The sequence below is a fragment of the Condylura cristata genome, unplaced genomic scaffold, assembly GCF_000260355.1.
Source record: "Condylura cristata isolate star-nosed mole 26May11 unplaced genomic scaffold, ConCri1.0 scaffold00021, whole genome shotgun sequence".
NCBI classification, from domain to species: Eukaryota; Metazoa; Chordata; class Mammalia; order Eulipotyphla; family Talpidae; genus Condylura; species Condylura cristata.
Genome location: NW_004567122.1, coordinates 29,504,462 through 29,529,519, shown reverse-complemented (window position 1 = coordinate 29,529,519; position 25,058 = coordinate 29,504,462). Strand labels below are relative to the sequence as shown.

The following is a 25,058-nucleotide window of genomic DNA, read 5'->3' as shown; positions in this document are numbered from 1 at the left end:
CTCCCTGGACAGCCACGGCGCGCGCGCCGCCAGCAGACACAGCCGCGGGCCGCCCCCGCGGGCCAAGCAGGACTCGGCGCCCCTCTAGGGCCCGCCGCCCCGCCGCGCCCCACTGTCTGCACGGAGCACGGAGCCCGCCGCTGGGAGAGGAAGGAGGAGACAAAGAAATAAAAATATTTTTATTTTCTATAAAAGGAAAAAGGTATAACAAAATGTTTTATTTTCACTTTAGCAAAAATTGTCTTATAATACTAGCTAACGGCAAAGACGTTTTTATAGGGAACCTATTTATATGTAACATCCTGATTTACAGCTTCGGAAAAAAACAACAAAAAAAGAGAGATGGGCCAATTTTTTGACTCTTTACTAGAAACCTATATTGTGGTGCCTTTTGCTGTACGCTAATCTGGAGCTCCTGGAGAGAGTCTGGGTAGCAGGGGCCGGGACGCTGACCCTCCCCTCAGGGCAGCGGGTGGGGGGCCTGCCCAGGCGGCTACGGGGCGGGGCGCGCCGTGGGGGGCCCGGAGGAGGATGTGAGGACGCCATGGCGTGGCCCGCAGCGCAATCTTGTGCCCGGGATCCCCGGCCTGCAGCGGTGGAGCGAAAGTCAGGTAACTTCCAGGGGGAGACTCAGGCCCGGCGACAGCATCCAGAACGGGGCAGGGGCCTCCCCGCGCCTCACAGCTGCTACGGAAGGGGGGGCGCTGAGGAAGCCGCTCCTGCGCCGCGCCAGGGAGGGGCAGCTCTGCGGGGGGGCCCCCAAGTTCGTGGCTGCTCCTCCCCCAGGGCCTCCAGGACGCCCTCCGTCCTCTGCAGCACCTTCGTTTACAGGTCGACTTTTCTATTTTACGCCTGCATGTCCTTTGCATTTCAGAATCTAGATTGGATGCATGGTCACGCTGGGACCACGAAGAGCCACTCGACAGTGTATTTGAGTCCCCTCTTAGCAATAAAGTAACACCATTTCCCTCCCGCCCGAATCCGGCCCTCAGCGCACCTCCGACTTCCACTCCCTCTCCAGCCCTGCCCCCCCAAACTGGGTCCACCGCTAATTTGTCGACAAGGTAACTGTTAAAAAGAAATCCGAAACAAATAAATGGGAACCCGGCCCTGAAATGTCCAAACTCCTGACTGTTGACACTTGAACATTTTTATATTATAAATAAAATCAGAAAGAACTCATGTTTGACTGTGTGTGCCTGGCCCAGGTGAGGTGGGAAGGTGCAGGCCGAGGCGGAGCTAGGGGAGCTAGATGTGGGCTCCCACATTACAGAGGGCACCCCTGTGAGGAAGGGCCCCTCCTCCAGCCCCCTCACCCCAGACCCCACCACCACCACCACCACCACCACCACCACCACCGTTGCTGCTCCCCCAGGGCTGTTAGGGCACCCGGCCACGGGGCTGACGCAAAGACTCTGCTCTGAGCTCATCCTCAGAACCCTCCAGTTCCTGCCCTGCAGCCACAGGGGCCGGACTGAGGCAACAGTTTCCCGGCCTAGGTGGGTGAGAAGGGAGGGGGTGTGCACTTGGCACCAGGGCAGCTGGGGCAAGATGACCCTTGCGGCCTCGGGCTTGTCACAGGCAAAGTCTGGACATGCAAGGTGGCATAATGGGTACCCCCCACCCCCGCTGCCAGGAGGGCCACAGCTGCTGCAGCTTGTAAGCCCACAGGGCATTCGCTTTCCCCAACTTCATATCCCCTCGGTGCCAGGGCTTGTCTAAACCTGCAGCCCTGGTGAAGAGCGTGATTTCAGGCAGAAGGCGGCGTGGAGGGCCAGCGTTAAGAAGCCCGTGCCGGCGTCCATTATGAGGCCTGTGCCCACTGCCAGGAGCCGTCAGGGTCCAGCCCGACCCCAGGGAGCCATCCGTCAACGGCGCACAGGTGGCTGTGTGTGCCCTGGCACGCGGTGGCCCCCCAGGCCTGCGCGGCCACTGTGGGCACGACGCGTGGGAGGGACAGTGAGGCCTGGGGTTCAGGGGGCTCAGGTCGCAGGGGACCTTAGTTCACATGGCAGCTCTGTCCCTCGCTAGCGGTGCCACCGCCCGGGGCCCACGTGTCCTCAGCTGTGAAACAGTGACGCTAATCCCCACCTCAAGGCTGCTGTGGAGACGACACGCCCAGAGCCCAGAGTTACCTCTGGCACTTGATGCCTATTAATGGCTAATTTGACGGCAATGACTATGCAGTGCTGTGCATTCTTGAATCACACTAAATGGCAAAACCTGGTTGAAGTTGTCACTGTGCCGGTGCTGGGAACGTCCCCAGCTCCAGACAAAGGGAAATAAACTACATGTTGCTGATACATAAACATGCAAATCACTGAGCTTTCCCAGTCCCCTCCTGATGCGCTCACCCAGATCCTTATTCCGGTTCCGGTTCCGAGTTTGTTCTTGGGCCTAAATTTTTCTCAGAACCAGTAATTGCTCTAAATAGAGCCATTTGGCAGCAATTAAGCCAGTTTAATTGAGGCTTAATTGAGGCTGACCTCTGCGTGAACTCACTGACCTTTTCGTGACCCCAAGTAATTAAGCTTGACCTTTCCGTGACCCCACCGAAACTTGAAAATCAAAAATCCCTCCATGACCTCTCCATGACCCCAAATGGGCTGAATGACCTCTCGGTGAACTCACTGACCTTTCTGTGACCCCGAGTAATTAAGTTTGACCGCTCAGTGAACTCACTGACCTTTTCCTGACCCCAAGTAATTAAGACTGACCAATCAGTGAACGTATTGGCCATCACATGACTTCATTTGCTATTTTCATTGCCTGTTCTATAATTTAGACTCTAAATTAGTACCTTGCCGCTTCCTAGTTACCTCAGCTGCAGGTAGCAATGCAATGTCGGAGCAGGTGTAGCCAGAGGAGAACCTTCTGCGCCCTCCTCTGACTCTCTGCCCCAGGGCACTGTAGTAGGAACTGAGAGGTGGTTAAGTGACAACCCAGCCCCTGTGACGTCCCTACTGTCCCCTGGGTCCCCCCCACTCCCCTCACCCTTCCCCCCGCCCCAGCAGTACTTAGGACACTGAGGCTGCTTGAGTCAGACACTTCTCCACTCCTCCTATCCTCTCTTCAGGGTCACTTCTGCCCGGTGTCTCCAGCCCTCCCAAAGTTCCATCTGGTGACTGTCCCCTGTCGCCCCAGACTGTGCGCCCCATGTGGACAGGAAACTGATCCAATCCTTTTCTCAGCACAGTCTCCCCAGCAAGCAGTGCAGTTAGCCTTCATAGAATGAGAAGATGAAGGCTCTACAGACTCTGGTCAACAGTGAGCCCCCAGGAGACCAGAAGCCCGGGGTTGCTTGCCACACAGACCACCAGTGGCGTCCCATGCTCAGCCCTCCAGCCCCGGGACTGGACAGTGCTGGAAATGGGCATATAAAGGGCGGAGGCTGTGGGAAATGTGACGGGCCACTAGAATGCAGGAAAAAGCATTAGAACTTTGATTTAGATTTATTTCCATCTCATCTTTTTTAAATTTCTATTTTTGTGTATGTTTTATAATGTACATAATATTTTAGTACAGTAGTACATGTATATAATTTACAATAAATAATTATACAATTAAGAAAGTGAACTAAAAATTTTTTCACTGCTGGGAGGCACAACTTGTGCTCAGGGAAGCACATCTGTCTGCGGCAGACAGAGCTCGCTGTTCCGCTTCTCTCACCCGCCGGCACAAGGTGGAGCTGACCCCAAAAATCAAGGGACCTTCGAGGTAGCCGTGGAGAAAATACAAAGAGCTCTTTCAGGTTGCCGTGTTGCTCTTCCAATTTCATTTAAAAGAACACTTACTTCCCTTCAGCAAAACAAAGGGGTCAGATGGTTTGATTATAAAATACACTTAAACGGATCCAAATTAAATAATCTGGATTTAACTCACTACATCGCTCCACAGACTCACACGTCCCCTGGCATCCAATGTGAGAGGGCTTGGAAATGCTGGGTATTGAGTTGCAAGGTCGACTTATAAATTACATGTATCACCATGGAGGTCAAATCTCTGGCCAGACTATGGTAATGTGTCTCAAAAATATGATCCACTCCTCGTAGCTGCACCGAGGGTGACATCACCCCCACCTCTTTTGTCAGTCTGAGGAATGCAGAGTTTAAGGAAACTAGTGTGTGACAAATTGCTGTTCTTCCCAGACAAGTCCTTAGCTAGTGTTTTGAGTCACTACAAGACTGAAAGAAATACCACCCTAGAAAACAATCAACAACTTGTCGTTCCACCTTTTCCAGAGACCAACCCACAGCCTTTCCCCACCAAATGTCTTTGGGCTGGTTGAGAAGTGGCTACGTGCAAGGCAGGCTGTCTTTTATTCCTGTGGCAGATCTGTGCAAGCGCCACTCCAGCGCTCAGAGCCCTGGCAGCAGCAACATAAAGACCAGAACATTATTCATAGGGCCATGATCCCAGCCCACTGCGCCGGGGCACCTGCAGGACAGACAGGTGGCACAGGACACACAACATCTATTTCAAAGCATCGACTAGAAGAGCAGATAAGTCACAGGTCAGTCGGAAGAGGGGGAAGGTGGCCCTGAACCTTTGCTCCCAGGGTTCAGGGCAGCCCCTTGGGCATAGTTCTGAAACAGGCCTTTCCTTCATCTTACTTCATCCTCTGATAACAGTTCCAAAGCCATCTGTAAAGCAGTTCCTTATATATATAATTTTTATATACATATACATTTATGTCCGTACAAAAGAAAACAGTGGTGACCTCAATGGATGAGGGCGGGTGGACACCCACGTGAGTGCAGACAGCTTAGCGCTGAGGGAGCAGACCCAGGTCCTGCCTCATTGTGACGTGAGGCGGGAGTGTGGGACGGTCCAGAGGCTGCTGGAGGGAGGGAGGAGTGGATGGTGCTGGTGGTCTGCAGACCTGCTGCTGGTCAACTCAGAGGGAGGAGGCGAAGGGGAAGCGTCCCAGCTGAAACCTGGGGTGACCTGCCCTCAGAAACTAGGGGAATGAGGACAGGAAGTTGTGAAGAACAGGGGGGCCTCCTAAATCAACAGCTCTTCCCGCTCCTCCGGTGACGTGGTGTCCAGAGCACGCACAAACAGGCTCCATAGCGGGCAGGGATGCCAGGACCAGGAGAAGGCCAAGGCCCAGAGACACCTGGGATGTAAGATCATGCCCTCAGCAGTATCTCCAGCTCCTCTGTCTGTGGGGCTTTCTTGCCGCCGGCTACCCACCAACTTCCTGGGGCTGGTCTCGGTGGCCCCTGCCTAGAATTGTGCTCACTGGCCCCTCTGGGGGCATCTGCTGGCGCCTGGGCCTGCGGGCTAAGTCTCAGGCCCACTGGCATTCTTTGAGGTCTTGCTGCCAGTCACAGTTCCGTGGCCCTGGCTGAGAGCAGGGCTTGAGTGTGTCTTGCGAAGAGAAGGGTCATCCCCTTCCAGGGTGGCCAGCCGGGCCTCGATCCGCTCCAGGTCATCGGAGCCCACTTTGATTTTCACAGCCAGGAGGTGGGTGTAGGTCTCATAACGGCTTTTCTAGGGAAAAGGCGGAAAAGGCAAAAAAAAAAAAAAGTCAATGACAAAATGTAAAAACTACTTGTACCTTTTATGACAGAAGACTAATTTCGTTAATTCTCAGAGAGCTCTCACAAGTCAATAAAAAGAATGTAATTGGAAATCATCCAATAAAAATATCAGCAAGAAAAGCAGATATTTTACCCCTAATTATAAAAATCCAAATCTATTGGCAATGACTTCTCAGAACACTAAAAGCACAGGCAATACAACTGAAAATAGGCAACCGGCTTTACAGCAAAATGTAAACCTTGTGTGCGTCAAAGGTCACAGTGAGTAAATGGGATAAAGGTAATGGGGAGAGCGGGAGAAAACAGCTGCAGATCACAGTCCGCCAAGTGCCCAGTGTCCGGAATCCACGTCACAGCCACGCCCCAACACTGACACCCCAGCTTAACAACCACAACATCCTTCGATGGATATTTTTCTAAATTACATATCTGGCCAATGAGCACAAAACACTCAACATCACGGATCGTGAGGGAGATGCAAATCAGAACCATGAGACCCCCGCAGCCCTTAGGACAGCTGCTGTCAAAGAGTAGATGACAGCAAGCCCCGGAGAGGAGGAGCAGGAGCCAGCGCCCACACGGGAGTGCAAGCAAAGTCTCTGTGGAGAACAGCGGCTGGTCCTCAAAACGTGAAAACATCACCCCATGGTCCTGCAGTACCGTATCCGAAAGTATTACAAGCAAGGTCTCAAAGGCTTATCTGCACGCCCAAGCTCACAGTGTTATTCAAAACAGCCGAAGATGACAGCAGCCACGGGCAGGCAGCAGAAGAAAGACCAGCGACCCGCGGTGGCCCACAACACAGGATTCCACCAGCTTCTCCCACGCAGGGAAACCTGACACCCGAGGACATGGCGCTAAGTGACAAGCCGGTCCCCAAACACAAATGCAGGACGAAGTTCCTAGTTGAACTCAGCAGACCTCGGGGGCTGGCGAGCTGGTTTGCGGGGTTGTTCAGGAAGCTTCAATTAGGAAAAATACAGCTCTGGGACATGGGCAACTAAATGGTCCACTTAAAAATGGCTAAGAATAATAATCATGCTGTATTTTATCATGATTAAAAATACTTTGAATCCAAATTAAAATAGCAAAGCACCATTGGTGAAGCCTTCCAAGTGGTGACGGCCGAGACACTCGCTAACACCCAGGGCTGGGGAGGGCAGGACGAGACGGTGTGGGCACTCCCTAGGGAAGCGCTGTGGATCGTGACCGTGTCTGAGTTGTTAACTCTGACCTTCAACCTAGCACCACCTCCTAGTGGGGTACTGGGGTGCTCAGGCTGGAGAGGAGGGAACAAGACAGATGGAAAGAAGAAGGGGCCTGGGGGTGTGAGGGACACAGGTACCCAACAGGTGCCACCACATGGCAGCTGCATGACATGCTTTTCTAACGGCTTTTCTAGGGAAAGGGCGGAAAAGGCAAAAAAAAAAAAAGTCAATGACAAAATGTAAAAACTACTTGTACCTTTTATGACAGAAGACTAATTTTGTTAATTCTCAGAGAGCTCTCACAAGTCAATAAAAAGAATGTAATTGGAAATCATCCAATAAAAATATACATTCCAATTTTATTCTTTTTCTGCCACCACATGGCAGCTCCCTGACTGCCCAGGGGAGCCCCCAAGCGGGAAGCCCAGACTGAAAGCCTGAAAGCCGCTGGCCCTGGAATGATGTGGCCATCGGAGGTGGGGGGGGGAGCTGGCCGCGCCTTCTCTGCGCTGGCTTCTGTCGGTGGGGCTCACCTCAAACGTGAGATAGTGCTCCTTCAGCCGGCTCTCCTCGGCCTCCCTGGACTTGCTGCCCCTCTCAACAGGGTGACGCCTGTGCTCAACCAGCTCTGCGGTCACCTGCCGCAACTTATTCTCGTGGGAACGCAGCTGCTCCTCCTGTAAGACAAGCCCTGGACTGTGAGGCCCACCCAGGTCTGCGCTGAGCCTGTGTCCCAAAAAGAAACAGAGGCCTGACGGGGTCGTCCCAAACATGCAGGTAAAACATGGACCTGAGGGGGACGCTCACGTCATGAGCCCCCACACTGTATGGACACACAGACACCCCCATACCAACAGCATCACCCAGGCGCACCGGTCCCGGCTCACCCAGACGCTTGCACACTCACATTCATACCCAGAGGCAGAGGACCGAGGCCCAGCTCACACCCGGGCAAGCAGACACACCGTCACTCACGCACAAGTGTGCCATGGCAGTGCAGCCAGACCACCCACTGTGGGGGTACACCAGGGGGTGACCAGGCAACATCTGCCCCTTGGCCTCATCTCCAAGCCCAGGACCAGGCGCTGTGAAGGAGCGGAGGGCCGGTGTGTGAGCGGGGGCCGGGGGGGTCAGCTGTGGGCTGTACCTGGCAGAGGCGCGTGGTGCAGGTGGGCAGCAGAGGCCGGCAGAACTTCTTCATGGAGCTGACCGCCGCCGGGAAGGCAGGGGCCGAGAAAATGGCGGCCACCAGGTTGATCCTCAGGATCCAGGACAACATTTCTTCCTTGCTCCTGGGAGGACAGGGCTTCTCGCAACAGGGCTCCAAGGCCCCAGCCAGCACCCACTGCCCACCCTAGCCTGGCCCCGGGGAACACAGATGCTCATACGGCTGAGAAAGAAGAGAAGGGCGCTGGGTGGCAAGGTTAGGTGGGCTGGGGCACTGGTGTGAGCAGCCGCCATCTGCCCCGGCTGCTGTGTCATGTGAAAGTGAAGCTGCCGGAGCTCGGAGCTAAGGACCCTGGCGCTGAGGGGTGCCAGACCCTGACCGGGGGACAGTTCGATGCAGCCCGGCACCCGGAGCCGGCACTCGGCTGTCCTGCCCCCGCCCCACTTCCCAGAACGGTGTACATGACATGAGCGCTCATCTAGCCTCACCCCTCCCAGGCTCACTAGAGGCTGGAAATCCCAGTCTCAACTCATAGGACAATGGGGTGCAGGGGGTGCATGCAAGGCCCAGAGGGAAACAGTGAGGCGAGTCTTTCCTTCTTCCCCTGCCCACCGACAGTCGAAGATTCATAAAGACCCATCTGCCGCAGGTTAGGGATTCAGCGTGATGTGAATCACCTGCAGGCTTGTTGAAACGGGGAGGGTCACAGCCAAGAACACAGACCTTGCAGGCATTATGAAAAGGAAATCAGAGAAAGACAAATGCTGTCTGCTCTCCCTAACATGCGGGATCTAAACAGAGTCATAGGAAAAAAGAGACCAGATCTGGGGTCACCAGGGCCGCGGCAGGGGGAGGGGGTTGGAGGAAGCAGCGTCAAAGGTCCACACTTGTGGGGCCCTCCCTGGTGGCGCAGCGGGTTAAAGCACAGCACTGAGAAGCTACAGCCGCTTCCGCATGAGTTCGATTCCCGCCTGCCCCGGAGGTGACCACATGGCGGGGCAGACCTCTCCTGACCCGCCCGCTGCTCCCCTCAACAGTGTACTTCGTTGATCTGCCTGTTCTGCTCCCCGCTCTGTCTCTGGTGAAGCCTCTCGCCGCCCCTGAGCCTCTGGCCTGTACCCCAGCTCTGTATGCACAAATAAATAAATCTTAAAAAAAAAAAAAGTCCACACTTGCAATTATAAGCGGAATAAGTACTACAGGGCTCCGTGTGCAGTGGCAGGGCCCAGTTAGCACTTCTGTGATACAAAGGAAAACTGCTCAGAGAGTAAGTCCTAAAAGCCCATGTTAGAGGAAGACATTGCTTTCTTTTCCTTCTTTTTAGCATATCTATAGGGGACAGTTGTGCCAAACGGCCTGTTGGCCTCAATAAGCAGAAATCCTGCCATCACTGTTTGCCTTAACAGACAGTGATGGACGTCCGTTACTTCTCAACAAAACTGGAGAAAAGAAAACCATGGCCAACAGCTGGTGGTCCCCAGAGCTCCACACTGCGCAGGTCTAAGGCGGGGCCAGGGAAACTGCTTTCCTAACGAGGTCCAGGAGACGCAGGAGACGCAGGAGCCGCGCTGCAAAGCGGTAGCTCCGGCCCCCCACCCCACCCCGCCGGTTTGTCCGGCAGCTCACCTACACCGGGAAGCCACAGCAGGCTGGCTGCTGAGGGACCCCGAGCCGGGGGCGCAGGGGCCCCCACTCCTACTCACGGTGCCTGGAAGAGGAAGACCCTCCAGTCGGCCGTCTTCAGCTTGAGCACGTTGGACTTCTTGCTGTAGTCGGAGGCCCTGGTGGCCAGCGCGTGGTGCACACGGATGGCGTTCTTCAGGTCACCCTCAGACAGCGCTTTGTCAGGCCTATACTCGTCCTGGACAGGCGGGGGCGCAGCTAGTCCCATCACTGCCAGGCGCCCCAGGGGCCCACACTCCCCCACCATTGCAATCCTCCCTCCCTCTCTCTCTCTCTCTCTCTCTCTCTCTCTCTCTCTGCACCCCAACCCCTACTCTCTGTCCAGACATCTCCCTCCATTTTTCAGCTCCAGCTGCCACCACACCCACCCAACCAAAATCACACCCAACAGTCCTCCCTGCACCCCAGCTTGTGGCCCCCTACACAGTACTGATGTTGGGCATCCTCAGAGTCGTGTCCTGACACCACCAAGGCCCTGGGTGAGCCTGACTCAGACCTCTGCGGGAGAGAACAGAGCTACGGGCGGGCGGCGGCGCTTCCTGGACAAAGGCTGGGAGCCGCTTACCTTCTGCAGGTACAGGATGGTCCCTTTGAGCACCGCATAGAATTTCTTCCAGCCACGCCTCCCACGGGGCGCTGGAAAGGGGGGCACGGATAGTGTGGCCGCAACCACCCACCCAGAATCTCCCCCCAGCACCCTCTACATCCCCAGAGGAGTGGCCGTGGGGGCCCCTCCAGGCCAGCGCCCCTCCCCACACCGCTTCCCCCGCCTGACACCCACTCCTCTTGCCATCCATGTCAGCGTGAGTCTTCCGGGTCAGCACGCCATGCTTGTAGGTGGTAGCACTGAGCGCCTGTGGGACATCCAGGAAGGGGTTGCCACCATCCAGGATCCGAGTCACCTTCTTTGTGCCTGTTCCGAACTTGTCGTCCACCAGTTCAGACAGCGATTTCCTCAACTCGTCCTCATCTCTACAAAAGTACTGGGTCTGAGCACCCCTCAGATGTGAGGCTTGGCCTCACATCTGTGTGCCCTCTCCCCACCAAACAGGCCTCTGGAACCAGTTGGAGGGAAAGCACAGAGATGAGGAGGTTCCATTCCAGATCACAGATCCAGCTCTTCAACCCTTCCTCAAAGTCTTTGGTGCTGACCCCTGACCTCTGACCTTTGATTTGCAGCTTCCTGAGCTCCAATCCTCACCCTTTGATCATAACACTGGAGACCTTACTATCTCCAAGCCTCCTTCCTACTCTTCTTTCTCCTCTGCCCACAGGAAGCGATAACCCATGACCAGACTAAAGCCGCTGCCCAAGCCTCACAGGCCTGCAGGGAGATGGCTGGGCCACAAACAAGGCCCATGTTCTAGGCTCCCCTTGGAGTCTGGAGAAACTGCCACAGTGTCCCTGTGGGGCTGGTGCTCTTATCAGTCCTTCTGCGAGAAGGCTCCAAATACTGGGCTGCCCTGGGCTGCACAGCAGGGCAGGAAGATCACTTTTTTCCAGTAAAGTCACCACAGATGGAGAGGCATCTCCAAGTCTTACTACCTTCACAAAGGAAGAATTTAGGGGATAGTCATCTCTCACTGCTCCCAAACCAGCAGCCACCTAAATAGGATCACATTCTTAGGGTTACAGAGGGGACCTGTGACTCTTGCCTGCCTTACCTCCCAAAGGGAAAAAATGGCAATGCCCCCAGTACAGAAATCCAGTTGTGATCTAAAGTCACAGTTCAACCTGTTCCACGGAAGACTATATCAAGACAGGAAATGTACCCAAAGGGAGACTCAAAACTAGGTGCTGACCAGCTGAACAGGAATCTCCAGGACCCTGGGTCGGAAGGGATCAGCACCATGGAGAGTGGCAGGAGCGCCTTCCCCCTCCCCCTCCCAGTGATTCAGTCTTCCCAAACCAGCACCCATGGGCACTACTCACATGGCCCATTCCAGCTTTTCATTCTTGATGGAGTGGTAAAGGGTCTGGGAGAAGGGCAAAGAGAGAGAGGAGGTTCAGACAACAAAATCTCCATCCACCTCTCATGATGAGGATTCAGTGAGAGAACACCTCTGTAGTGGATGGTTCATTCACACCTTTATTGGATTGGGGAAATGAACGCGGAATAGGTAGGTGGATGGTCGTGGAGTTGACTATGTGATGGAGAGATGTGAGCATGCGTGGCTGGGTGGGTTGGTGGACAGTTAGGTGGGTGGGAGAACGGTAGGTGGCTGGATGTGTAGGTGTGAGTAGACGTGTATGGGAGGTGGTCTGGAGCTGGAGGGTGTGCATGTGAGGGTGATGGGTGAATGGGTGGCTGTGTATGCAGGTGAGTGATTGAGTTGGTGGGTGGGGGAATGGAAGGATGAATGCATGGGACCTGGGAGGATGTGTGCATGAGGAGTGGATGAGTAGGTGCTGAGACTGGGATAATCTCAGCTCATTTACAAATGCATTCTTAATAACTGCTTCTAGAGGGTGAAAGAAGTGGCCATGATCAGTAGAGCAATGGGGATAATCTTCTATATTTTAACCACCAGACCCACTCTCCAACTGTCCACCTGTAATCACCAGGTCCTTCAAACCCATCATCAAAAACTGATCTCGGCCCTTCCTGGTGGCACAGCGGGTTAAAGCACAGCACTGAGAATCTTTAAGCCACTTCCTCATGAGTTCGATTCCTGCCTGCCCTGGAGGGGACCACATGGTGTGGCAGACCTCTCCTGACCCGCCCGCTGCTCCCCTCAGCAGTGTACTTCGTCCATCTGCCTGTTCTGCTTCCCACTCTGTCTCTGGTGAAGCCTCTCACCACCCCTGAGCCTCTGGCCTGTACCCCAATTCTGTATGCACAAATAAATAAATCTTTTAAAAAAAAAACTGATCTCATCATCTACTCACCTCAAAAAAAAAACATATAAATAAACTGTCCCTCTCCCTCCAAGGACAAAAACTGACCAGACCTGAAAAACAGGATTTCCACCCTGGTCTAATGCTGCAAAAGAAAACCAGATTCCTTAGGAGGGATGAGAGGGCATTTCCCCATGGTGCTGGCGGTGGTAGTGATGGTGGTCAAAGCGGTAGTGATGGCAGTGGCAGCTGCAAAAAACTGGTGGAGTGCTGAAGATCACCATAGCAGTGATGATGGAATGCTAGAAGTAGATCTCACAAAGCCTGCCTGCAGCCACACATAAGAATACACTGAGTCCCAAAGTCATGGTGGACCTGACTCTGGTACAATGGCCCTGGAATGTCGGGACCTAGCGAGGCAGAACGCTCGCTACTCTCCACCCACCCAGGCACAGCTGGGGTGAGGGTCACGTAGCAGGTCATACCTTCAGCAGGTCTTTGGCAAAGTCTTGGCCATCGTTCAGCTGGTCCAGGTTGGCAATGAACTGCTGGCAGGACATCTTCTTGCCAATGTTCTGTGATGGAGAAAAGGTTCTGCCTGAGAGGCGGGATGGAGGCCGACATGGTCCCCCCACCCTGCCCAGTCAGAAGGGATGAGGCAGAAATGGACAACACCACCAGGATTCCCCTTTGTCTCCAAGTACTCACAAAAGTCTTTCTTATTTGAGCCTCAAGCATCAGGAGAAGGTGGGGTTCACCTCCAGCCCACATGAAGGAGCCAAGTGAAATGATGACCTTTGCCAGGTGCCTGCTATGTTCCAAGCATTTTATTCAACATGCACTTAGCTTGTTTTCTTCTCATAAAGAGAAGGTAAGGTGGGTGTTATTGCTACACCCCTTGACAGGTAAGGAAACAGGTGCAGGAAGGTGAAAGTGATGTGCCCGATCACACAGTAGAACAGTGGAAGAGCTGAGTGTGTCTGACACCAAAGCTCATGCTCCCCCCTGCAACTCCCTGGTTAACTGTCCCCAGGTCACAGAGCACCAGCACTTGAGCTCAGGCCTCTTGGCTCCTCAACAGAAGCTTTGTACCCATCACAACTGTCTCACCTTCTCACCTGTACAGAGGGGCAGCAAGATCTCCAAGAGGTAGGTGAAGCAAGGGAGAGTTTGGTCTTATGAGAATCAAAACTCAATTTCCAACAGCACAACTGGGTACCCCATGCTGAGCTGGGCTGCAGCCACTGAAACCCAAGCAGATGGTGTGACTCAAGGAGACACAAGCGCACAAATCACAGGAATAAGTGTGTCCCCAACTTCTACCTTCTTTTTTTAGTCACTGAGCAGCCAAGAAATCCCAGGCCTCCAACCCCAATAGCTGAAGATATTAGAATACTTTGAGTCTCTCCTTGCGGCACCCACATTTGAAGAAACACTGGATGGCAATTCATCTTTGTGAAGATAAAAGACCCTTTGAAAGGTGTAGGAATTTCTGGACTTCAGGTTTAAGTTTGCTACAAGGCAGTGTTCTCCCAAGATTTATCTATAGGTACAATACATATTTCTCTCTCCTCTCCCCCCCAAAATGAATTTCATCATGAAATAAATTGACATGTTTCAGAGTGTTTAATGCCCTCATAATGTTGGGAGTCTCCAAGAGAGGATTCTGCATGTAGTTTGTCAAATTTATAGATTTTGGCACCATTTTACCAAAAAATAACATATAATACCACATTGTGGGACATTCAAACACCAAAGAAAATAATTCAAAAACAGTGACATAAAAGCAAGTATCTGACAAGTGAGAATTTTCTATACTTTTTACAAAGGGATAATGAAAAAAGATCCTGTGTGTGCCTTGATATCACATGCCTGGTCTGTTCACATATACATGTAGGTATGCACACACACATCTGCCCATTATGAGCATATTCATAGTGGAGGAGAGCGAGAGCAATGTAGAAAATGCTGATTTCCACACACAAAACATTCCCTAGCTATTAGTCACAATTGCAAAATCAAAAAATAATCTGGTAAGATTTCCAATCCTAGTAACAGCAGGCTCTCTTATAACAGACGACCCTCCCCAGCAAAACCAACCACTTGGCAAAATATTATCGAATATTAAATAATAACATTTTCAAATAAATAACAATGTTGACTAAGTATATTAAACATCTGGGTGAGGCAATAAGCATCTGGGGAAACATGAGTCATCATGTCTTCAAGGGTGAAGATCCCACAGAGGATGACGAGGCGAGAGCCCGGCCAGGAGCGGCTCCCCAAGTGCCTGCCAATTCTCATGCAATGGCCAAAAGGCCGAGTGACTGAGTGGCCTGAAAGGGACAGGAAATAGAAAGTGGGGTGCAAGGCCCACCAAGGATCCTGCTCATGCTTCAGCAAAAAAGGTGAAATTAAGAAAGGTAATTCTAAAGGGAGTTCCTCAGACAGAGGGAAAATTATCCCAGGCAGACCTCTCTGCTGGCCTAGGGGTTAAGTCTCAGCGCCTGAGTGTGATCCCCAGCCAGGGAGCTGACGCACATGGCACAGCAGACCTCTCCTGTCTCGCCTGCTGCTGCCCTTAGCAGTGTCTCTCAGTAAATCCACCTGTTCTGCTCTCAACTCTGTCTCTGGCGAATCCTCTCAGCCCCTGCACCTCTGGCCCGTACCCCAGTTCTTCTATGCAAAAATATATAAATGAAATCTTTAAAAAAAAAAGAAGAGTTAAAGCTGTAAAATAGAAGAAAACAGCCCTGGGATTTGGCAATGATTCCCTAGGTATGACACCCAAAAACAAAAGAAGCAGGGAAAAGTTAATAGGTTTGACTTTTCAAATGAAAACTTTAGTGTATGAAAAGAGAGTTCTTGGTGACAGAGTGAAAAGACAAACCACAGAATGGGGAAAAAATGGAAAGTCATTTCTCTAATGAGGAACTAGTATCTTGACTATATGAAGAAATTATTAACTCAACAATCAAAACACAAGCAATCCAATTTAAAAAGGGCAAAAAACTTGAACAGACATTTCTCCAAAGAGAAATGGCCAACGAGCACGCAGAAATACGCTCACATCACTAGTCACTAGGAAAACACAAGTCAAACTATGAAGGGACAGCACTCCATGCCCACTGGGGTGATTGCTACCTAAAAAAAAAAGCCAAAAGATAACAAGTATGGGTGAGGATGTGGGGAAATCTGAGCCCCGTGCACTGCTGGGGGGAGGTGAAGTGGTATCACCTCTGGAATGGTTATTCCTAAAAAGATGGAAAGCAACATACTACTTCTGGGTCTATACCCCCCAAAATTGAAAGCAGGTCTTGAAGGAATATTTGTACAGACACACATTCATGTTGCACTTATAGAGGGCAAAGGCAGAAGCAACCCAAGGTCAGTCACCAAATGAAAAGATCAACAAAATGCAGTGGATTTTAAGGGGAAAAGGAAATTCTGACACTTGCTACAACATGGATGACTCAAGAGGACATCGAGTGACATAGCCAGTCCCCAACACACATTCTGCATGAGTCTACTTACTAGAGTAATCCAAACCACAGAAACAGAACTGGAATGGAGCTGGCCAAGAGATTGGTGAGGAGGGGTGGGAAGGTATCAAATGGGTGAAGAAAGTTCCCAAGACTGGCTGCACAAGAGACCTGACACTACTGCACTATACAACTGCAATTAGTCAAGAGGGAAAATTTACTTTGCAGAGGGCTCTCCCTGGTGGTAAAACGGGTTAAGCACCTCATTATGAAGCTCTTCAAAGCCTCTGCAGCACGAGTTCGATCCCCAGCCAGGGAGGTGACCCACACGGTGTGGCAGACCTCCCCTGCCCCGCCCGCTGCTCCCCTCAGCAGTGTATTTCAGTAGATCTGTCTGTTCTGTTCCCCACTCTGTTCTGGTGAATCCTCTCACCCACCATACCTCTAGCCTGTACCCCAGTTCTGTAAGCATAGATAAATAAATCTTAAAAAAAAAAAAAAAAAGACATACAAAGGACCAAGCAGCACACCAAAGGATTCTTAATCTCATGAGTCGTTAAGGAAAGGCAAGTCCAAACCTGAACCTACCCTAGGCCGATGATGATTTTGAAAAAGGAAACTGAGTGTTGGGGAGGATATGGAGAAACTGGAGCCTTTATACATTCATGATGGAAATTTTGAAAGATTTAGTCACTGCGGAAAAGCTTCACAGTTCCTCAAAAATATAAATGAAGACTCACCACGTGACCAGCTAGTCTACCGAAAACCAGGTGTTCGAACAAAACCTTGTAAACCAACGTTCATAGTCGCAGTCTTCAATAACCACAAGGTAGAAAGACAAAAACATGTTTTTTGCAAGTGGAAAAAATCCAAATACTCACCAACAGTGTGACCTGTCCGTGCCCTGGGCTCGTCCAGCGACAAAGGACTGCTGGGCACGGGCTACCAGCTGGGTGGATTTTGCAAAATCCGTCTGCGCGCGGGGCTTTGACACACACCACGCAGTGTGCCCCTACGTGACATGGCAGAGCAGGCAATGCCAGCGGGACAGGCGGGCGCAAAGGCGCCAGGGGCTGGAAGCATGGATACCGTTTTCATTTGGGGTGACGGAAAGTTCCGGAACTAGGATGGGAATGTTCACCCACTATGTGACTATGCCTAATTCTACTAAATTGTTACCTCTAGTTATGTTGGTAACTTGTGTGTTGTATCACTACGATTTTACAACACAATTAAAAGACTTAACCCAATCAGCACACAGGACAGGACAGTCATTGCCCTCTCTCCAAGCCCGTGGGAGACAGCTACTAATATTGATCACACAGAACAGCAAGACTCAGCAAATTGCAAAGAAGTGAAATCATGCCAACTAAATCATCTGATTTAAAATATAACAACCAAGCAAAATGACATGCATCTAAATCATGATGATCTGGTCCCTCCAAGTTCTCAGCTCTGCCCTTGCTCCACCTCCCTTTGGGTCAGTGGGGTCTCCCAGCCCACCCTTGACCCTCAAACCTGTGCCCACAGCCTGTCCCTGAGTGGAGACTGGAGGGGCAGTAGGGTGCTGCCCAGACTGTCACCCAGATCCTGAAGCTTTGTCATGGCCTCTGACCCTACACATCCAGGCCTTTCCACCAGCCTGGCATGGTGCAGCCAACAATCAAAGCCTGTCTCTAAGGGTACCCCAGAAACAGAATGAGGGGCCAAGGAGAAAGAGAGCATGTCATTCCTTAGGGAGGGGGATCCCTTGTGACTGTTAGCAAATCTAGACCAAACCTAAAATACTTGGGTCCTTGGATGTCATCGCCTTCCACAAGGCAGGTCTTACCTTGAGATGGCATCCAAACCTAAGACCTCCACTATCTAGCCCTAACCACCCCCTCCCGGCACTCCCGCTGCCCCTTCAAGCCACTGAGGTTTAGAGAGATGAAGCTGTTCTGAAAAACAACTCTGTGTCAGCTCTGAGGTTCCCTACCCAGGGTGGGCCCACCACGCAGCCAGGGGCCGAAGCTGTCCTTCTTCCTCTCACGGCCAACCCCACATCAGGTCCTATCCAACGCACACTCAACTGGTCCTCCTCCCTGCCCCCCTCTCTCCACGCCCAGGCCCTGCCTGCCCAAGCCCCCATCATTTCAAACAACCACCGCTACAGGGATTTTTGCAGTCACCCCAGAAGTGACATGAAGTTACCATGTGACCCAGGGGCCCACTAGCAAGCATGGAACTGAAAACAGATGTCCAAACAAAACGCTGGATAGGCGTCCAGAGCAGCACTGTTCACAGCAGCCACACAGGGCGCAGCCTGTCGGGGCCCTCTGCCTGGACCCTGGTCTTCCTGTGGCTGCTCCTGCTCACCCGCCAGTCTGCGCCAAACCTCGGCAGAGAGCCTTGAGCAGCCCACACCCGTCACACCCACCCGCTTGTTCCCGTCACAGGCCTAGGCCTATCTAATCCGTGTTTCCCTGCCCGAGGCAGGGCTCCCTTTCCTCCTTCAGAGAACCCAGACACTGGTCCTTAGAGTGAACGGCGCCTCTTCCAGGGAGCCTCGCAGTCCGTCAGGCGTGTACACCGCACCGTCTCCCAGCCCCTCTACTGCTCCCTTCCATCAGAGCTATTTCTGGGGCCCGAGCCGGCCCCACTGTCCCGCAGTCCCCACCAGCAGGTGCTCCGCCTGTCTGGACAGGGGCAGGGTGAGGTCCCAGGCAGGGCTGCTGCTTCCAGCCCCCGAAGAGCTCACGGTACCGCAACCCCCAGGGCAGGTGCTGCACTTGCGCCTCACAGGGACTCAGCGTGGGGAAACCAAGGCCTACGGAGCCAGCAACTTCACCCAAGTCACACAGCCGCCGTGTGGAGACATGCAGACAACCAGGACCCTGCCCAGGTGTCCAACTCCAGAAGACAGGCCCCAGCGTCGGGGGCATCAAATCTGAGTGCATGGCGCGGCGTTTGCCCACGCTGGCCCTGCCGGGGCTGACGTCCCTCGGCATCTTCCACGAACACAGGGTCCCCTGCTCGGGGGTATTTCAGCGGGCCTGACCGGACAGTGCCTGTCACCCTTGTTAGCGGTTCTAAGTCTTGGGGAGGGGCAGCCGGGGCTGGGTGGGTGAGGAGGGGGTGTGCTACTCCATTGGAGGTGCACTAGCAACACTCAGTCCCCGCAGACAAACACACTGAGCAGTCTTAGAGGGACAACGCTGGCCGAGGGGCCTGAGCTCTGGTGACAGTGCCGGGAGGTCACACCCGCTGTGGCTCCACACTCTGGCCGCAGGTCAGGTGGACGTCAGCATAGCCTTCCCGCCGAGGTCACCCTGTGGCCATTCAACTTCCAGGCAGCAGCCTTCCTGTTCTTGAACCCCTGGGGATCTGCAGGCTGGACCCCAGGCTCTCCGTCATTAAATGTTAACAGAAGTAATGAGTGTATTGCTTTTCTTCCTTAACATCACCCCCAAGAAAATCCTCACTAGGAGCCAGACCCCGCCAAGGGTGGCACGCCTATCACCTGCAGCGGCTTCATGGCAGTGGGGGCTCCTGGGACCCCACTGCAGTCGCGGCGGGCCCAGCTCTGCCGTCCACCCTCCCTTTCCTGGACTGTTCTGGTTATCTCTGGCAGCTAGCCGCCTGCCGCCCCGAGTCACTGGAATGCACCCCACTCACGGGACCACCCCTGGTGAGTAATGAGGGGCAGTGAGTGGGGGGCCAGATGGTGTGATGGCACATACAGGTAACATGGAGATGGAGGGGCCAGACTCATGGGCATGCACACCGCCAGCTACACTTACCACCTGAGGGGGGCAAGAGAGCCCAGAGAGGGGTCCCCGGAGCAGAGAGGAAAGAAGAAGGAGTTACTGAGTCATGAGCAGCACTGACACGGACCAGGCCTGGCCAGTCAGCTGCTTCACAGCCCCAGGCCCCCCGACCAGTCACCTCGCTGTTTGCCTACTGGGGAGGGGGGCGAGGAGAATGAATTCTGAGGGATCCCCTCATTCAGCGGGGGCCACAGCCAGCCTTGTGGGAGAGGGCAGGACCCCTGTGTGCCTCCCCTATTCGCATAGTCCTGCTTGGAGACAGCGACACAGGAGGACCAAGGCTGGAAGCCCAGTCAGTCGCTGCACTCCGAGTTCTGCTAGAAGAAATGTGGTCACTCAACAGGAGGCCTCGGAATAGGGTGGCAAAGGGGCCGGCCCCGGGAAAACTGGGGTGGCATAGTGAGAAGATGCGCCCCTCCCCCCACCCCTCCCGCACCCCATCCTGCTGCTCCCCCACCCTGCTGCCTCCCCGACTCACATGTCCGTGCAGGTCCGTGTTGAGCAGCATCAGGGCACAGGTGAGCGTGTGGATCCCATCTAAACGAGATGTGCCTCCTCAGAATGAAGGCCCAGCGCCTGCCCACCTGTCCCCTGGAGGTCTTGGAGGCAGAGCAGGCCGCCGCCAGATCTCGGGGCCCAGTGGGTGATGCCCGGCTCTGCCCCCATGCAGCATGGCAGCCTCTTGTCCATCCCAAGCCACGGCCCGTCCCTTCTTCACAGGGGACCTGGCCACCCTGGACCGGCTCTAGCCTGGACACCTGCCTCCGAGGGCCAAACTGGCCTCGAATCTCAGCCCCAGAAAAGCTGTGGGCCCTGGCCCACACCCCTCCATGGCCTGTGTCTGTCCATAGGGCAAGTCCTGCGCCCAGACCCCGCACCGACTCGCCCACCACACCAAGAACTGTCACTGTGATGGGCCTGATGGGACCAGGGGGAACAGAACTATGAAGCGCTGAAGCTATTCCTAGGATAGAGGACGTACAGGCACGGGAGAGACCATGGGGGAGACAGGTCCAAATGAGACCGCTCCCGCTCCCGTGGGCCGCGGTCTGCTCACCATGTCACTGAGCAGGACGGAAACGGAAACGGCAGGTGGAAGGCAGGAGGCAGCGGCTGGCTGGGGGGCCGGGCCGGGGCCGGGGTCTTACCTTCCGAGGTGCTACTGTCCGGGTTGCACTGGCGGTACCGGCGTGAGAAGTGTGTGAGGACCCGCTCGCGCTCCTGCGTCTCCCCCATCAGCGGGAAGGCCTTTAGGAAGGTTCTGGGAGGGGAGGGGCAATTCAAGGGTGCTGCAGGTCCCCCAGAGCCCCAGTCAGCCTCAGTCCTCACGCGGGTGGGAGCTCCCTCACACACACCGCACACAGACCTGCCTGGGGTGCTGAGGCTACAGCACCCCTGCACCTTGGCCCCAGGACAGCCGCCAGAGGGTGGGGGCCAGGGAGCCCGGGAGGATTTAGCATTGCAGCCCACCATCCAGGGGCCTTTGGGAAGCCGGCGGGGGGGTGAGCTGGGAGAACACAGACAGAGGAGCCGCATAGCAGTCCTCCAGGGTGGAAGACCACACCTCACTCCAGACTGTCCCCACCTCCTCCCCTGATCCTCCTCGGTCTCTCCATCGTCCTCAAGCCATAGTGGAGACACAGGCTGGAGACGCAGGCCATCCTGGCACCCTCACCGAGGCTTGTCCCCTCCTCCTCCTGTGCTGTGGTCGGACGCCAGGACTCCCACAACAGCACAAACAGGTGGCCCCGAACCTCTCTGCACAGCACCCCCCTTGCTGACACTGAGTGGTCTTCCACAATCCCCCCTCAAAGCCCAGTTCAAAAGGCATCAGCTCTCAAGGTTCCTGGCAGGTGACCTCAAACTCAGAGTAGCTAGGAGACAAGCTGGGGTCCCTCAACTAGGGCCTAAGAATGCCCCAGCTCTAGGAAAGGAAGTTGCAGCTTTTGGAGTCCCCGGGGCCTCTGTCTACAGTTCCAGAGCAGAGTATTCCTCCTTTTGCACGGTCTTGCTGGAGCTCGTCTGTTCTGACTCAAAGTGGCCATCACGCCCACCTACCGTATTCTCCCTCACACTGTTCCTAAGGCACCTGAGACCTGCAAGTTCCATCTCGGCCAGTCCATGCACTCTGGGGTGTGCCAGAGCACCCCAAGACTACAGACTATTCAACCCCAATCACTAGACTGCAATACAAAACGCTACTAGTTTTCCCCTCTCCATCTCTCCTGCTTTCTGCTTTCCAGCCCCACCTGGCCCCAGCGCTGGCCCTTCCCGCTTCTCATATCCCACTAGACAGTCTAACCCGGCTTCCCCCACTCCCCGCCCCTGCCACCTGTGTCAACACACCCCAGGTCCTCCCCAGCACAAACTCGCCTTCCCTGGGGAGTCCTCACCAAGACCCATTAAAGCCTGTACAGCTACCTCCTAACTCTCAGGCCCTCCAGGGTCAGCCTTAACCACTGTCCCCCTTTTCCTCTGCATCTAGGTGGCCCCGACCTTCTCTATTCTCTGTGCAACCTCTGACACTTACCTTTCCTCGGGGCCCCCGCCCAATCTCACCTAGTCCTCTCCTACCTCTTCAGAAACTTGCCCATCTTTGGATCACAGACTGCCCGCATGCTGGGTCGGCACTGCCCCCAAAAGCTGCCTTACCCCCAACACCCTCCTTGGCTCCCCAGTGCCTCCCCAGTTCAACTGCAATCTTGTGGGCTGCCGCACCACTCCGCCGGCCAGCCCCTGTGTGCCCCATTTACCGCCCCTCCTCAAGCCCCTTCCTCCTTCCCATGCCAGCGTCAGGCTCCCCTGTGCTGCACTGGCCGGGGCAGACGGACACTTCCCCAAGAACAAAGAGAACAGCCAGACAGAACACGCTTCTCTTCTGCTCTTGAAAACTGTGACAAAGATCAAAAGGACCAAGACTCCAGAGAGGAGAGAACTGAGGAGCTATAAACACACAGCCAGCTTCCCCATGAGCTATTTGCCAGATTCAAAAGCTGGAAGGGGTTGGACACTTGAAAAGCTAAGCAGAAAGCCTCCAAGAAGTCCAGGGACTTGGGCTAGGTTTTTTGCTTGTTTGTTTTTTGACACACTCACTGCATTGAGGACACCAAATTAGGATTCAGGACCCTGTGAACACTGCAGGCTCCAGTAGAAAGCCCCACAGGCCCCCACCGCATAAAGGGAGTGAACCTGGCCCCTCCCAGTCTGCTTACAGCACCCAGGTTTACTCCCAGGTCAGGCCTGCTTGGACCTGGGCTGTGACCTCTCCCTGATCCGCTCTCCCCTCAGGCTGCACCCAAAAGGCAGGGCAAAGCTCTCTGGAGGAAAATGTCATAATCTAGTGCTGCTATAGTCTATGCATGATAATGCAGCAACTACATCAAAAAACTGCTAAGCATGCAGGGAGAGAGGGTGTGTGGTGAAAACCAAAAGAAAAGAAAGAGACAACAGAAAGAGAAGTCATTCGGATGATGCAGATCTGAGGTGAGCAGGCAAGAATTTTCAACTATGACACTATGGTGAAGCAAAGAGAGGGAAGCAGGGGGAAAACAAGTGAAAACGTGAGGAAATCCCCAGAGAATTAAGATCTATCAACAAAGAATTTAACGGAATGGAACTTCTCTAAATGAAAAAATAGAACAGAAAGCAAAAACTCAGTGAATGGGTTTCATGTCAGATACAGAAACAGGATCAGTAAATTGGAAGCAGATTAATGGAAAATATCCCACGTGAAGCAGAGGGAAAAAAGGATGGGAAGTACTTTTTTTTTTTTAATTTCTCAGTCACCTTTATTGGGATCCTGGCATATAGAGGGACATTACCTTACAGACAGGTAAGGACAATTACAATCTACTACAGAAGGAAAGTACTTTTTTTTTTTTTTTTTGGAAAATACTTATTTTTTAAGAGTAGACACAGCTAGGTCTTACCACCCACCCGGGAGCTTCCCAAATTGCCCCTTCCTGCAAGTGCTCTGGCCTGCGATCTGGGCTGGGCCCGGCCACCCAGTGCCAGCCACCGCCGGCCCACATCTCCGCTCTTCCCCCGCCTGGTACAGTGAGTTCCTCAGCTGTAAATGAACGGTCTGTGGGGGTGGCATGCAGGGTGTGTGTGCTCCGGCCCTGTGCCCTTTCCTCTAGCGCACGTGGTCAGCACCCACCCCTCAGCCTCCCCAGAGACACGAGGACACTGTCCCAGGTTGCAAGGCAAAGGTACCGCAGCATGGGTGTGGGAACCGGGGGCCACCTGCACCCGTGGACACCTCCCTCCCAGCCTGCTGACCTGAGTGCACGGTCCAGCGTCAGGCCCGAGAAGTCGAAAAAGCTGAGGTACTCCCCGGCCACCAGCCTGCTGAATTCATTGCTGCCAGGAGAACACAGGTGTTCATTAGAAGCAGGCACAGCAGACGATGGGGGAGGAGGGGCGCAAATGTGTACAGAGGGCCCCCCCAGACCCTCTTAACCTAGTCAGACCTGAGCACGCCCAGGCCACTCCCTCCACTGGCTAGTGGCGCTTTGACCATTCTACCTTGGGCTGGGTGCCAGAGGTCTCAGCCAACACCTCCCAGAAAGAGCCAGTCAGGGAAAGGGGAGAGGGGAAGAGCAGGGTAGACTGGAGGGCAGGCGGGCGGGCGGCCGTGAGAAGGCCAGTCTCTGGAACCCGCCCATCCGTGGAAGGTGGGGCACAGCAGGCTGCAGGAGCAGCTGGCAGAGAGCTGGGTGACAGATAAAGTTTGGCGACAGACCACAGGACATGGGCAGGGGACAGATGTGAGCCACGACAGAGGAGGCTGCCTTCATGGGAGCCGTCCTGAGGTCAGGACACAGCACCAGCCCACAGCAGGTTGGGTGAGTCGCCACGGGATGGGCAGAGGCTGAGCCCACAGCAGAAGGGGTGCACAGCTGGCTGGCAGCAGGGGGCAGGAAGGCAGCCCCTTAGCGGTGGCTAGTGAGCGCCAGTAAAGGAGGCAGAGTTAGAGCTCCAGAGGTTGGGTGTCCTGAGGCCTGGGAGAGAATATTTCAGAAGACCGCAGTGCTGAATTCTCCCCAGAAAAGAGCACCACTTTCCACCTGAGTCTACTGGAGCCTTGCTCAGTAGCTCCCCATTGGCAGGAGATGTGGGGAGTAAAGGACCGTGGGAGAGCCGCCATGTGGGTTCCACCTCCAAAGCGGGGGATTCTTCAGGGCAAATGGCTCTGTTTCTTCAACAAATACAGAGCGCTAAAAAAGGAGGCACTGGACTTTGTCAATTTGCCTGTTCTGCTCCCGCTCCATCTCTGGTGTATCCTCTCACTGTCCCTGCACCTCTGGCCTGTACCCCAGTTC

At 54.1% G+C, this 25,058-nt stretch overlaps 1 protein-coding gene across 5 annotated transcripts in view; it reads right to left on the bottom strand.

Moving 5' to 3' along the window:
• Positions 1-3,473: 3,473 nt before the first annotated feature.
• PSD2 (pleckstrin and Sec7 domain containing 2) overlaps positions 3,474-25,058 on the bottom strand; it is a 38,536-nt gene continuing 16,951 nt past the window's right edge. For 4 of the 5 annotated variants that reach the window (XM_012728050.1, XM_012728053.1, XM_012728052.1 and 1 more), the window contains 12 exons: positions 24,016-24,096; positions 20,883-20,995; positions 20,213-20,271; positions 13,562-13,687; positions 12,929-13,018; positions 11,538-11,581; positions 10,387-10,577; positions 10,171-10,241; positions 9,626-9,783; positions 7,902-8,046; positions 7,288-7,431; positions 3,474-5,496 (listed from right to left, as the gene is read on the bottom strand). In XM_012728050.1, coding sequence (XP_012583504.1) covers positions 5,287-5,496; positions 7,288-7,431; positions 7,902-8,046; positions 9,626-9,783; positions 10,171-10,241; positions 10,387-10,577; positions 11,538-11,581; positions 12,929-13,018; positions 13,562-13,687; positions 20,213-20,271; positions 20,883-20,995; positions 24,016-24,096 — 1,432 coding nt within the window. In that variant the 3' untranslated portion in view covers positions 3,474-5,286. The remainder of the gene's footprint in view (positions 5,497-7,287; positions 7,432-7,901; positions 8,047-9,625; positions 9,784-10,170; positions 10,242-10,386; positions 10,578-11,537; positions 11,582-12,928; positions 13,019-13,561; positions 13,688-20,212; positions 20,272-20,882; positions 20,996-24,015; positions 24,097-25,058) is intronic. The other variant, XM_012728054.1, reaches the window with a different exon arrangement.